Genomic DNA, 15895 nt, shown 5'->3' on the forward strand with positions numbered 1-15895 from the left:
TGCGACACAAAAATGATAAGTAACTCGTGTGTTCTCAAAGATGTGATGGAAAAGTGCATGGAATATCAGCTTGTCTCCCATGTCTTTTATAGTAAAATAATTTTATTGTAAAAAAATATGCTTTATAGTTTAATCTAAATTAAAAATAAAAATAATTAAATATTAAATTAATTAAACTTCATCTGTATAACAAAAATTAATTTTATCACTTACCATATGTCAGTTAATATAACACACTAGATGTCGTTAAGGAAAACCTCCTGGATTCTCACATGTTGACATAAAATAGTAAAACATAACCTACAGAATATTTAGTAAATTTACTTTAATTATATTTTTTTTGTGTTACTTATGTAATTTCATTATTTAATTTATCATATTATTAAGATAAAAAATAAAGTTCAAACAAAGTAATCAAATCGAGATACTAACGTGCAATAATAACCTATAACTACCTGATGTGATTTAGTTTCTGTAAAAAATGTCAGTTCCGTGTCAAGATATCATTGAAGACATAGAAGATTTAATATCATCACAAGATATTACACCCAAAGAACGATACAGTACAAGAAAAAATATTACTATTCGTTCTAAACGTAAACAAATAATTGAAGAAGTTCCACAACCTCCGATTCTTAATAGTATCGTACCAGGAACACAAACAATTTATGTAAAAACTTGGGGATGTACACATAATAACTCTGATAGTGAATATATGGCAGGTCAACTTGCTACCTATGGTTATAAATTAACAGAAAATAAATATGAAGCTGACTTATGGCTTTTAAATTCTTGTACAGTAAAAAATCCAGCAGAAGATCATTTCAGAAATGAAATCGAAGCTGGAAAGAAAATAGGAAAACATGTTGTAGTTGCTGGGTATGAATACTATCTTATATTTACCAATTGTACTTCATTTTTATATTATTTATTACAAGCATGATTTTAAATAGATGAATGTGAGTAATCTTTGATTTAACGTTACTGTGAAACAGAATAAAAATAAAGAATTTAGTACAAAAACATAATTTTCTGCACTGATTTTTAAAGAAAATAAGATGTATACTCAAAAATTTTAAATCTCTTGCAATAATAATAATTTTCTTATACAGTAATGTATGACATTATACAACAGGACATGACTCAATATTAGATCACTTTTCTGTCGATTGCTAGTAATTGTATTGAGCAATTTGAAATTAGAGAAGAGAAAAATGTTTCTCTTCATCTAAATATCTTTCTTTTTACACATTTTATTCAACAAAATTTACAGTAAGAAACAGTTATTTTCAATTACTTAATATGTTAAGCTTATTTTTTGAATTTGAAAAATTATGTTGTATTAATATTAATTTATCCCTTTTGTACTCTACTTTTAAAATATAATTTTAAGCTTACTTTTACAAAATATTATTTTTACATATTAATTTATCATCAAAAATTTTAATATAAAATAAAAGTATACAAAAAAGAAAACTTTTTATAACAATTAATTCTATATAATGTTATTTATTCATTTAACAAATCTTATCTCTAATTATAGTTAAAATGTAATCAGTTCAAATATTTTAAAAAGTTAAAATAGCATTCGAAAACATAGCAAACAGAAAAATTTCAAGTAATAAATCAAAATAATCATCATTCTTCATCTTTTCTTACGTTTATTTTTGCTATCTTGTATAATAAAAGATGCAACGAATTTTATAATTATGAAAACTATATTGAACTCTTAATTATCTGGACTTCTTATCGTACTAATTGCACAAACAAATATTTTTATTATTTTGGTTTGAAATTATGCAAAAAAATTCGTTACCTTTAATATGAAAATTTGTTAAACGTGTTAATTAATTCTTGATACAAAATAAAAAACATTTGTACAATATAGTATTGTTCGCAAAATAAAATACCATCTAAAATGCTATTTATTAAATTTTTTATTTTATAAAATGTTTAATTTTATTGAATTAATTTTCTTTCATTATTAATTAATTTTACTTTGTTCCCTTAGAAAGCTATAACATTTGTTTTATCTAGAAAATTAAAAATAACTTTTTCTACATAGGAATATCAACAAAAAATTGTTATTCAAATGATAAATATATATTTGTTTATTTTAAATTTTGTAAATTTTGAAAATTATTAAAATATTTTCCACAATTTAATAAACCAAAAAGAAAAAAAAAACAAATAAAAAATAAATTATTTTTAGATGTGTACCACAAGGCGCTCCGAAATCATCTTTCCTGCAAGGATTAAGCATGATCGGGGTACAGCAGATCGACCGTGTGGTTGAGGTAGTCGAAGAGACTCTAAAAGGAAACTCTGTTCGGTTTCTGCAGCAGAAAAAGGAAGCTGGTAAAAAAATCGGAGGTGCTTCTTTAAGTTTACCCAAGGTTCGAAGGAATCCGCTAATCGAGATCATAGCTATAAACACAGGATGCTTGAATCAATGTACTTACTGCAAGACAAAGCATGCAAGAGGCGAACTAGGAAGTTATCCCCCCGAGGAAATTGTCGAACGTGCGATACAGGCGTTCGACGAAGGCGTTTGTGAGTTATGGTTGACATCCGAAGATACAGGAACTTATGGCAGAGATATTGGCTCGAGTTTACCAGAATTACTGTGGAAACTTATCAAAGTGGTGCCTGATGGTTGCAGGATTCGTGTTGGAATGACTAACCCACCGTATATTCTGGAACACCTGGAGGAAATGAGCAAAATTTTGAGGCACCCGAAAGTCTATAGCTTCCTTCATGTTCCGGTACAATCTGGAAGTGATCAGGTGTTAGCCGACATGAAGCGAGAGTACACTCGAGCTGACTTCGAGCAAGTCGTCAATTTCCTACGAGAACGTGTTTCTGGATTAACTATAGCAACAGATATTATTTGCGGTTTCCCAACGGAAACAGAACAAGACTTTGAAGAGACGATGAAACTTTGTGAAAAGCATAAATTCCCGAGTTTATTTATCAATCAGTTCTTCCCTAGACCAGGTACACCGGCTGCTCGAATGCCAAAAGTACCCACGCAAGATGTAAAAAAAAGGACAAAGAGGTTATCCGAATTCTTTCAGTCTTATTCTCCGTATGACAATAGAATAGGATTAATTCAAGATGTACTAGTCACAGAAGTATCTCATGATAAAAAGCATTATGTTGGACACAATAAATCTTACGAGCAGGTTTTAGTACCATTGAAAGAAGAATATTTAGGGAAGATGATTAGAGTAAAGATCATAGAAACGACGAAATATTCTATGAAGGGAGAACCAATAGCAGAAGGTACATCTCCGGCATTAAAAGCGTCTTTACCAAAGGGAACTATATCCGGATTACCAATGGAAATGAAACCATCGAAATACAGGATAGCAGCAATCTTAACGGTCTTCCTCGCAGTTATGCTTAGGCTATTATGGAAATTTTTAATGGTTTAGGGAGCATAGTTTTATTACTGTTTATGTTGTAAATAAATACAACGATTTTATATTTAAACCAGAGTCTATTTTCATGTAATACTCCTAAAACTAAATAGGTTAACGTGACTAACAAAGAAAAATTTCTGTTAATAGATCACAAAATATTTAATATTTTATTACGACGTCTAAAAGGTTATTATTATGTCTAATTTACAAATTTTTATTATACTTTTTAAAGAAAAAAAAATTTTTCTTAAAAGTTACGACTATGATCGTCCATCATAGCAACTATAGATTGATTAAAAATGCCTCGATGTAAAATGAATGAAAAGAGACTAGAATTCTGTTATTTCGAATTATGTCTGAAAAGGATGCTTCTAAAAGACAAAAAATAAAAACACCGGTAAATAATTATTTAACTATATTTCAATTGACAAAATACAGGAACCTGCCCTGAATGGGCTTACAAAATTTTATTAGGACAACCCGAGTATACTAATAATCTTGTAATTGAACAAAACCGAACATAATTTAACTTATTCAACGCATTCGAAACTATAATAGTAGAAAAGAAAAAGGAAACGAGAGTATTGAGCATTCTCGAATTAACTTATCTTCGAGAAATAATAACTATAGAAAATAAAAGTAGAACGTACATTACTTCTTAAGACAATATATTCGCTAAAGAAACATAAACCTCTTAATTTATTGCATTAACAATGCTCTTTTATTTGGTACCGTCCCTCTCGACGTTAAGGTTTTGCTCTTCACTCAAATAGCTTATTCTAAAAATATTAGCTTATTCTTACTAAAAGTAAGTAGCTTATTCTAAAACGAGTGTAGTTATTGTCAAAATATTTCCTGAGTATTAAACTTCACAGATGAAACTGTGTAATCCACTAGGAGCAATAAAAGAGATATTTGAGAATTCTTTTTATTAAAAGTAAAATTGAAATTTTAGAAGAATTTTGAAATAATCAAACAATCTCAATAGAATATGATTTTTTTGCTTATTCATGTTTTGCTGTTTTTTATGTGCTACAGCAAAATTCAACAATAAATAGTTTCGCCAGAACCATTTATTCTGCAGAGATCATATTTTGAATACAATTTTTGTCAAATATTCACATTGAAGTGTTTATAATGTGTTCACATATTTTGTTGTATTATTTTATAATTATAACTTTTCAATAACAATATATTATTATTTAAATGTGAATAAAAAATCATAACTCTTCTAATGAATACAATTTCTTACTCTTTCTTGCCCATTTTTTTTATACAGTTCTCTTTCAATTAAAATTATTAGATAAATATGTAAAAAGAATTGTAAAAAATAATCTCTTTTATTGTTCGTATTATGATGTAATGAATGATTATAATATTAAAAGCTGGCACTTCAAATATTTTGGATCCTGGTAACATTCAACAGGACTGACCTAAAGATACACCCGTTTATAAACAAAATATTTCATATATCTGATTTTTTGCACATGTCTAGAAATAACGTAAATTGGTAAATAAGAGAGCAAGTGTTTATCTTTTTGAAGGATGATTAAGTCGAAACTCTTCTTGTTTCATTTTTTGTTTACAAGAATCATTTAGGTTAATGGCTATTAATTTTTCCATATTTCCTACAGTTTTGAGTTTCAAAAATTTTAAGGCACTTTGCACAGTTTTATCTTGCTCAACACAAAGTTTCATGTATCCTTTAATGATATTAATCCTCCAAAAAGTAATATTTATAGTATAAATTAAATAAAAATTAGCAATTAAATGATTTGACCAGCAGTTATCGTTAACAAAATAATATAAAAGTATAAAAAAGGAATAATGTAATATCTATACACTATTTTAATATAAGGCACATTATGTCTTTTGTATTGACAATAAAGGATGGTTAAATCACTTAATCGCTAATTTCATTTAATTATATATCTTAGGCACTATTTGCGCAATACGAAATAAAAACATACTAAGGCCACATTTTATACATAAAACGAACGCTTTTTTTCTAGCTCTTGTCGAGCATAAAAATTCCAAATTTATATATACTACAAATTTTAGATATTTCTCTGGTATGTGTAAAAAAATAACCTGCAGCCTCGTTCGCGAAAATTTTGGCATCCTTCTAGCTCGTTCTTAAAGGCACTTCATCTCATACTCACTACCAATCGATTTTTCTATCGTTTTCGAGGCGACAGTACGCAAAATACTATGTAATTAATAATAAAATCAAATTTTCTCAATTAAAATGTACCTAACAATATCTACAATGCATTCGATCTTTTGATTAAGTCTTTGAGCGTATTAATGATCATCTAAAGATTAAAAACACTACGTACACTGGAATGATATTGTCCCATATCACAGAAATGTCGTATATGTTTGTTGCAACCACGCTGTTCTTAAACAAATTATATTTGAATTACCAGAAAATTGTTCATGCTAAATTATATTAGAAAAATATAATAAAATAAGGGGAGAAATAATTTATTGTTTGTTTTTTGCTAAAAATCAGAAACGTTTTAAAAACACTTATGCCGTGAATTGTTGAAAATGTACTTAAAAAGTAATTTTAGTAACTTTAGTTAGTAACTATCCTGTTGAATAACTTTCTAATTTTCTTTTTTCTTTCTTTTTTTTTTTTGGAATGTAACAGTGTATTCTACAGTCCTCCTTTTTCATTTTTATATTTGTTACTAAATTATTATTTTCTATACAATATAATTTATTGGTCATTTTTTCCCTAATATACAAAATTTAGATTAAAATAACCATGTTTAATAAAAATTACAAATATGTTTGCAGTTTCTTGTGGTAAAAAATAAATACTGGCTTCTATCAGATCTTGTATGGTATTATACAACAGAAAAAAGATTTTCATTATACAAGATTTATATTTTTGGGGAATAAAAAAAAAAAGAAAAGAAAAAAACATATTATAAGTAGTGTTACCAAGAATAATGATCAAATTAATATAGCATATCCACATGGTTCTATATATAAGACAAGTTTATATGCAAACCATGTTTAAAAATGCTTTATTCTAGAGTAATTATAAAGAATCAAATATTCATTACATATTGAAGAGAGTTATAAAACTAACAATTCTTTTTAAGAGACAATGAATGTTTGATTTTTTAATATTTTCTTAATAAAGTATTTGACTCTTTTAACATGTTGTATTAATTTGATTATAGGACACCTACTATTTAAAAATCCCACAAAATATAAAGAATTGACAAGACAAAATTTTGATTGTATCTAAAAAATAATTTAAATATATACTTTGTAATGATTTATAGATTTCATCATCTATAAAAGTATGTCACTTTACTGGATTAAGGAACTATAAATTTTGTAGTTACACTTATATGCAGATGAACAATGAAAATCGATACAAATAGTTTTGAATAAATTTTAAATATGTAATGAGAAATATAGAACTTTCAAATATTGACGAGATTAAAATAGTATATTAATTAAAATATTAACTCTGAAAAAAATAACATCACATGAATTTCGTCATAATTTAAAATTATTTTCTGTAAAAAAAGCAAGAAGCTTTCAATTCTCATTAATTACCTGTAACACCAGCAAAATTGTTAATAAATTCGCTGTGCACATTAGACGTTAAAATAAAAATCTATGAGAAAATTATGATTTTAACATATTTCTAATTTTTCAAATTCACGGCATAAGGCTATAAACTTATTTTGCAATCGATAAAAAAAATTTACATAGAGACAAAAAAAACGATACAACACTAAACGAACATGTGGAACTAACGAAACACAGATCTTTTCACGACATTTCATAGAAATTATTTGGATTTTCGCTTAGAGAGAGACATATTAATAAACTTTTTCTTCTTTTTACAAAATGGAAATTTCGTGATCGATATTTGAACATTCTTCTTATTAGTGATAAATTTACAATGTAATTTCATTCGGTTAAAATGATTCGAGGACCTGGCAAAACGATATAGCATACAAAATTTTGTGTAATCGAACAAAATCTTTATTTATATCCACGCCAATGTTAATAAAATATTTCCTGTTTTTTTTTAACCTTTTGGTGATTGATTTATCGGGTATAAAGTAAATAAAACAGATAAAATATTTTATTTTACATTCTTATAAAAATGTCATGGTTTTGCGAAGATATTCGAACGAAAAGAAATTTCAGTTTCTTTTATTCGAAGAGAGCAATTAAAATTACGATGTAAATATTGATCACGAAATTCAACCGAATACAAATATATTACTATGCGCTGGTTATTTACATGCAGTCTTTTGCGATCCAGCATACACCGGTACAAAAATAACGTTTGAACGAAAAAAAAGGAGAAAAAAATTAAATAAAAAAAAACGTCTGGCGTCTCATTCAAACTTTAAAACGAACGTACAAAGAATCGATGTGGCGTACTAGAACACTACAAACAACGTAAAAAATAAAGTATGGCTCCCATGAAGGGTGAGGAAAAACAAAGAGAAGTAATGACCTCGACTTGTCCCTGTTTTATGACGCAACTCTCTGTCTTTTCTTTCGCATAAACATTAATAAAAAAACAAAATACGTTATGGCAATTCTTATGGCGTAAATTACACAATGGCACAAAAGTGTATATTTGTTTTTGTACCGGTTTGGATGTTGAAAACTTCAGAGCAATATTGACAAAAACCTTCAGGGATAAACTGTTTAGGATGAAATCGAACCTACGATTTTATCGACGGAACACTAAACGCTTAATTTTAACAATGGCGACATAAACAAATGGTAAAAGCAGTAAAAATATCATGAGTGGAGAAAAATATATATTTTTTCTTTCTTTCTTTTTTCTTTTTTTTTTTTAATTCTTTGAGTTGTCGTTTCATATTAATACCAATATAATACTTTTAGGTTCGTTTAATACTAGCAAATCGTTATCGATTAATCATCCATGATATTGAACACGATTTATCGCAGTATAAAAAGGACGTTTAAGATCGATAAGGCAGTGAGCGCCTTTATCCCAATGAGAAAGTTTTTGCCAATACTACTCTGTTTTATCTTCCGATACTTGGCTCACACTCTAGTTTCTGGCACTGCACATTTCTTTTGCCCACACATACACATTTTTTTATCGTACTATACTTATAACTACGCATAATTCGATAATACTTTTTGAGAGACCCTTTTACGAGTCATGGCAATCCTCTTTTTGATCTCGTATTTTATGAGACTAGGAGCAATACATACACGCGAGACAAAACATTTGCTTTGTTCCCTTTGGAGAGAGGGTCGCATCTTAAGGAGAGAGAGAACACTAAGAGAGAAAAGAAGAATGCATCTAAATTACGAATCAACGAACAGCGAGGTAAGACGGGATTAAATTCCACAAGCTACATTTTACTCACACGTACGCTTTGTATGTTCAACGATTTTCAGACAATATCGTTTTAAAATTTAACACAGAACGAAGTTTAAACAAAAAAAAGAGAAAATGAACAAATTTTTCTTACGAACGTACACATTTGGACACTCAAAATTTATGAAACATTGTTGTGAAATAAATTTCGAGATACGATTAAGATAAAACATAGAGAGACGAACAAATAATTTAATTAAAATACTAATTAAGAAATTAAAATCTACTAAAAATGCGAGATTAAAAATTTCGAAAAACATGGTCAAGAGATTAAAATTAAAAAGTAGCTCGCTCTTCACTGACTCGACATATCTTTAAAAATACGCACGAAGAAATGCGTTTCCTTTTTAGGAAGGTTAAAAAATCCCGTCGGTATTTAACCTGTATTATTAAAATTCACGGACCGTCCATTCTTCTTTTGATAATCTATTTCAGTCGGCTTTTTTATCACGAGTCACTTGCATTGTAAGTCAACGAGTTGAAATTCCACATCTCAGAAATTAGTGACACGTCACGAACGAAATGCACGACCAATTAACCACTGTACTTGTGGAGAAATTAAAGGCTCAAGGTATGTCGCATCCTTGTGAACGGTATACAGATGTCGACAGCTATCGTCTCGCGAGAGGGCGTTCGTGTAACAGAGAAGATCAGTTGGTCAAAAAGGTTGCAACTTCGTTTCTAACCAACCGTCGTCCCCCTACTGGCTTCATTAGGTCGCGACGCACGATGGTTCTTGGCTGTATAAAAAGTGGTCGACGCAAAGTGTCGGTCCATGCCCTTAAAGGTTTTACGAGTCGGCTCCTATAGTCTTTTCTCATATTTTCTCTTTTTCTCTCTTTCTCTGCTTCTTGTTCGTATTGTTAATCGTTAATCGCGATCTTCGGTGCCGTCTCTTTTCTCCGCTTTACCCACCGAACAAAACGTCAGGGGAAACGTCGAAACTTCCCTCTACCGACTCAATTATGTAATTTAAGAGCCACGTAAAAGTCCTGTTAATCGCGTGGTGGGTAAGATTCAGTCGCACTGCAAATTTATGATCCTTAAACGGGCTATATTCAATCTGCGGAGTTTGAATCTATCGACTCTGATGGAGCCGAGTAAATGATGCTTTCTTAAAACTTCATTAACTTTCCACTAATTCACGGTGGAATTAATAGCGATTTGAAAGGCGTATCTTATGTGGCTTTTAGTTTGTAAATGCTGATGGACTATTTAGTAACCAGGAGTCCTCGGGTTTTCTCCTCCTTTAGAAGATACCTCTCTCTCCTCCATTTACTTGTCTGACCAAATGGATAACGCAAGTGGTTCGGAAACGAGATAAATTTAAAAATGAACTTGACTTAAATTACCAATGATCGTTAGTAAAAAAAAAAAAAAAAAAAAGAAGTAGTTCTTAGAATATATAATGATTCTTTTTCAAGTTACAAAATTTTTAATTTTTTTGTTTTTTAATTTTTTTGAATTTTGAATAGCGTAAAAGCGTGTTAAAAAGCAAATTGATCAACAGTTTTCTTCCTTACCGAACCACTTGCACCAACCTCATTTATTTACATTTCCAAAACACTATTTTACGACGATTAAACGATCCCGAAATATATATATATATATATTCCTTACGATCCTCGATGCTATGCTAGGAGATTATAATTTAACTTTCATCGAGAAAAGTGATAGGATTAAAAAGAAATCTATCTGAGAAAACATTCCCGACGAACGTTCTCCAAGGAAATGCTCATAATCTCCTGAGATTCCGTTTGCTTTGCCTTGAGCCAATGACCAGACGTTTATTCCTCTTGGTTGGCGTGGCTAACAGGGGTGTTTTACAAGGACCAGTGTGTGGCCTCGATGAACAGGAGGTGCAAAATTCCATCGAGCAACCTTGTCTCGAACACGTTCCCACGTTCTTCACACCGTCCACGTGGCAAGGAAATGAACACTTCGGACACGGTAACAAATGTTCCCAGGGTGCGAGTGTACGACTAGCCTGTTAACAATAATATAACAAAAATAATTAAAATATGTCAAAATATGCTATTAAAATTATAACTACATGTTTACATAATATTTGGTTAAGCTTTTTTTATTTGTGAATATACATATTTTCGATTTTTGAATTCACTATTTTTTATAAAGTTTAATTATTTCTCTTTTCTTGTAAATAATTATGTAGTATATTAAAATAAAGAAAAAAATCTTTTTGATGAAGTATGTTATATCAGTGAAGATAGGGGGTATGAAAATTATAATTTTGAGAAATATTATTATTAACAATATCAAAAAATATTCTATCTTCCTATCTATAGTAACTTTTTTTCTTTGTCAAATAAGCTATTGTAAAAATTTAACATGTAATTATATTATTAACCTCAACTAATTTAAATTGCATAAAGAAAGGTTATGTATTATTACAAATTATAAAATGTTTTCTGTAGATAAATTACATAGGAAGATGTTCTTCACGGATGGTAATACACCATTACTAAACAGTGAAAATCATAGGAAACACTCTTTAGTAACCACGGTCGGTAATACTGTGATATGCTGCTAAAGCCGTGTTATCAACATACACTATTTTAAATACAGCAAATATAATAATAAAAAAATATACTCTTTTTTAACCTGTAAGTTATTAACAAATGCAAATAGGTTAAAACTTTTGAATGTTATAAAAACATTCCTATATTACTACAATTTATATAAATATATATTACTACAATTTGTATATTTTTGCTTTCAAAGTCCTCCAATCAAAGGTCGAATTTCTTCCCAATTTTAAAATAGAAAGTTTTGGAAATGAATATCTATAAAAAAAAAAAAAAAAAGTATAAATGAATTCTACAAATGAAATATGATGGTATTTCCTAGATACTAAAGATAAAAAAGACGCAATGAAAAAACGTTTATCAATTTTAGCAAAATTTAATAGAAACATTGAAAGTTCAAAAAATTCGATATTAATTCGATTTTTCTCTAATCGAATATTTTAATATTACTGATTTTACTTTCTCTAAAATCCTGTAATAATTCTTCATTTTTGTTTGTCACTAGAACGTCTTCAAAAAATGCTATAGACAATTACAAACGAAGTATCCTACTTTACCAACCGTGATACAAGCGAGGATGAGGACTAGTTCAACAGAAATACCTTTATAACCATAACGCAAAGAAACTAGAATTATCTTTGGGTATTATCGACGGGTGTTACACTGAACTAAGCAAAAAATGAAAATGTAACCGTTACAAGTGTGAAAAGATCCATTACCCTGTTTTATCTGGTGCTGTTATCTACTTCTAGATAACGCGACTAGTATTTCCTATTTCCTTAATTGCCAAAAATGTAAAGCAATTAGAGGAAAAGACAAGGACTGTCAACCTTCTAGTCCCTTTGGCGTGGACCAGTAATTAATCGGATTAGTTACGTCAGGTTGCACCTGCTCGCGTCAGGATGACTTACTGCAATAACGCAAGGTGAAAGGAGTGCTGAGCCGTATACTAACACGAGGATTACAAGAGGATTCACCTGCCTGCGTACATTTTCACACGCAGTCATACTTCGAACACGAAAACGACGAATTTCAAATTTTTATACACGGAATATTCACAACAGTGCATAATACACTTCGTAATTATACTTTTGTAGAAAATTCCAATTCGATAAAAATTCTTATTTTTTTATTCCAAATAATTATCACTACCCTATATCTTTTTCTCAAGAAAAATATTTTATCGAAACAAATATTTCACATTTTGTATTCCCAATAGGGAAGAAATAAAATTACGCAAATTAATATTTATGAAAGAAATGAAATATTAAAATTACACTATGTATATTAAAAAATCAATATTCGATATTATATAGTGAAATATATTTTTTAATTAATCGAGAGTAATATTAGACTCGTAAGAGACTATGAATGATAAAATTTAGAATCAATGAATGACAACTTACGAGTAAGGGAGCCGTTCATGATAAACAGACGCATGGACTGTATGCGTTTACAATTCAGCATAGCGTCACGAACAACAAACAACGTTGTCGAAGCAGGCTGCCGAGCATCTGTCGTGCATTGCTAATTAGCGCGGCAGAAATGCGTGAGAAAATTTAAGCGATCGAGTATGCGAGACGAAATCGAAGGTTATTAGACGAATGTCCTTTTCCCGCTCTCCGACGCGACAAAACATCGCGTGCGTCCAAACAAACGCGATTCACAGTTGTGCCAGTCGAAATTCCCTGCCTAGCAACCGGGCTCCGGCCGGGCCTGGTCGGATCTGAAAGTAACGTCAAAACGTTGGCGCCAGAATTTCTGGCGGGAAAGGAGTGGGCCTCGCAGGTTAGGACACAAGATCACCATATGCGATGTTATCTCCTCCTTATTTCGTTACAGAAGGATCCGATAAAATGAATTATACTGCGACCATAGATTTTTCTTTTTTTTAACGGTAACCCAGACAACTTTTTTCCAATTCGTAATTTACAAAATGAGAAATTTTCAAAAAATTCGAGGTTTATAACGATGCCATTTGTAACGTGATAGATAATATAAAGCAGTCGTTCATAGTACAATTACGGTCATTTCATGGGAATTTTATAAAATAGTAGATAATAAAGAAATTTATCATTTTTGATATAATAATACACCGATTTAATAATACAAATAATATAAGTATTTAACCAGAGAATTTTGATCAATATTTTATTAAAATAAAAAAAATGGAAAGACAATTTATAACTATTGTAGATTTTTAAACGATGATACTGAATGTTTCCAAGCATCTTTCACCCTATTGGTGTTGCTCCAGTAATATTATTAGTATATACATTATTTAGTTTTATTTTCACAGATAAAACATGGAGGGTGGTGAAGAAGACTACTGGATAAATAAATTCAAATATATTTACAATTCTTCTCTTTCCAAAATTTTTGACATCAAAAATTTTTACTTCAAAGGTACAATAAAGTTGTTTATTGACAACATAAAAAGATTTTCAAAATATTGTTATTAATACTATTATCATTATCATTTCCAGTCCTATTAATATTATTATTGTTATAATTATTACTATGTACATGTTATTACTGTCATTATCACCATTATTGTAAATATTATTAATATTATTATTGTCATTATTATTAATAAAAACTAATTAATATTATATTGTAACACGAAGAGGAAGTAAGTGCTCCCCCTTCGACTTAAACAGCAATTTTACCACTGATTCGATTCTCGTATAGATTTTTACAAAATCAAACATTAATAGAGATGTCAAGATAAAATAAATAAATAAATAATAATAAATCTAATAAGAAATACTCTAATAATAAATAAATAAGTAAACTGCAAATCTACATTTTTTTTTATAAAATATTTCCTTCCCCTCTTCGCTCCCCATCCCCCCTCTCCCTCTCTCTCCCTCTCTCTCTCACTCTCTCTCTTTCTCTCTTTCTTTGCCCATACTTTTTCAAACTTACTTTTCTCCATGCGTTGGAACAAAATTTACAATCTTTTTAATCTCACGTTCATAGTCTTTCTTCTACAAAATTTCTAACCTCAAAAACATATCCAAGCTATAACATTTACAAAAAAATTCATATAACCCACCACAGAGAAAAAAATTCTCGGAATACAAATGATCACAAAAAATTTCTCCAATAATAAATAAACAATTCACTACGCGTTGCAACAAAATTTACAATCTTCCTACTCCCACATGTTCATAATCTTTCTTTCTTCTACAAAATTTCTAACCTCAAAAAATCACCAGGGTTACATTATATTTAAAAAAAAAATTCGTATAACCAATCGCATGAAAAATTCTCACAATACGAATGATTAATAAAATTTTTCTAATAATAAATAAACAAAAGCGTAGCAAAATTACAAGATATACCACCCTATAGCGAAAAATTAATTTTCAACATTGATATACCTCTCTTAAAATCGTACAAAAATTAATCGTTTCCACAAACTATTTCTTCCCCCATTTATTTTCTAACAAAATACATCTTCTACTCTGTAAATTTCAAATTTTGAACTTAATTCAAGGAAAACGTGGATCGACGGGACCGTTGGTAATATATGGTAGAAACTAAATTGGAGGAAATGGTTTCCAGGGAAAGGGCCGTACGAGATTAAAATTTGAAAGCGTGGTAATATTTTCTTCCAACAGAGCAGCAGACGGTTGGAAACCATCCACAGCCCGTAGCAACCGGGTTTGGAAATGTAGAAAATGACCAGGGGGGGGGGGGGGGTTATAACGAAACCCCTTTACTCACAATATAGCAGCTGACTGCGGCAACATTGTGTGGTGTATATCTACAAAAACGCGATGTCGTAACGGACCCTAAATATCCCTCGAAGCATAGTCTACACACTTCCTGCAACCCAAACGAAATATTCTTCTCGACAGCTACGGCGTAGAAAATAATTACAACAGATTCTTCGTAACCTTAATTATAGGTATACGTCGCGAGATGTCGTTGGGTGTTTATAAAAAGTTGTAGAAGCACGAGCTACTTTTAAAAATTAAGGATCTACGCAGCAACTAAAAAAAAATTCGGGTCAGGATAATTATTATTCGCGTGAAAGTTGTGAACAGCGCGATATGACTCGCGTAGTAGATATTTCGGGTTTGTAAAAAAAGTAGATAAAAGAGATCTGAAAAAGAATTGCAAAATTTATGGAGGATCGAATTAGGTTATAAATGGAAATCGGTTTGTTTAATACGTGAAAATTTAACCCTTTGCAGTCAGTGAATTTTTGAACATTTTTTAATTATTCATTTTAATATACTTTCATAATGAGAAGGTTTTTGGAATCAAAAATTAAATCGTGTAGATTCGTTTAGATAGTAACCTTTTTCTAGTATTCATTTTTATCAATGAAAATGTAACCAACTATCTAGCACTACCAATGTCTTCATAATAAAGAGCAAAGGGTTGATATATAAATAGGTTTGTTTAATGTATTTAAAATTATAACAAATTAAATATATTGGACAATAAATATTAATTGTGTTATTATTATTAATAAAAAGGTATTTTTCCTATAATATGTATAT

General features: G+C 29.7%; 2 protein-coding genes across 2 annotated transcripts in view; one reads left to right on the top strand and one right to left on the bottom strand.

The window, feature by feature from the left end:
- Positions 1-481: 481 nt before the first annotated feature.
- Positions 482-3437, top strand: LOC108546665 (threonylcarbamoyladenosine tRNA methylthiotransferase). The gene is made up of 2 exons (XM_017898874.1): positions 482-879; positions 2213-3437. Exons 1-2 carry the CDS (start codon positions 482-484, stop codon positions 3435-3437), a joined length of 1623 nt encoding a protein of 540 aa, XP_017754363.1.
- A 7085-nt stretch (positions 3438-10522) lies between these two features.
- Positions 10523-15895, bottom strand: part of LOC108546654 (uncharacterized) — an 81070-nt gene continuing 75697 nt past the window's right edge. The window contains exon 4 of the mRNA XM_017898863.1: positions 10523-10819. Within this exon, the coding sequence (XP_017754352.1) occupies positions 10568-10819 (252 nt within the window). The 3' untranslated portion in view covers positions 10523-10567. The remainder of the gene's footprint in view (positions 10820-15895) is intronic.

The sequence above is a fragment of the Eufriesea mexicana genome, unplaced genomic scaffold (genome assembly GCF_001483705.2).
Source record: "Eufriesea mexicana isolate 0111107269 unplaced genomic scaffold, ASM148370v2 scaffold745, whole genome shotgun sequence".
Classification (NCBI taxonomy): Eukaryota; Metazoa; Arthropoda; class Insecta; order Hymenoptera; family Apidae; genus Eufriesea; species Eufriesea mexicana.

Coding starts and splice junctions, on each gene's coding strand:
- LOC108546665 (XM_017898874.1), top strand. CDS start 482: ATGTCAGTTCCGTGTCAAGATATCATTGAAGACATAGAAGATTTAATA. Junction 880..2,212: donor AAACATGTTGTAGTTGCTGG/GTATGAATACTA, acceptor AATTATTTTTAG/ATGTGTACCACAAGGCGCTC.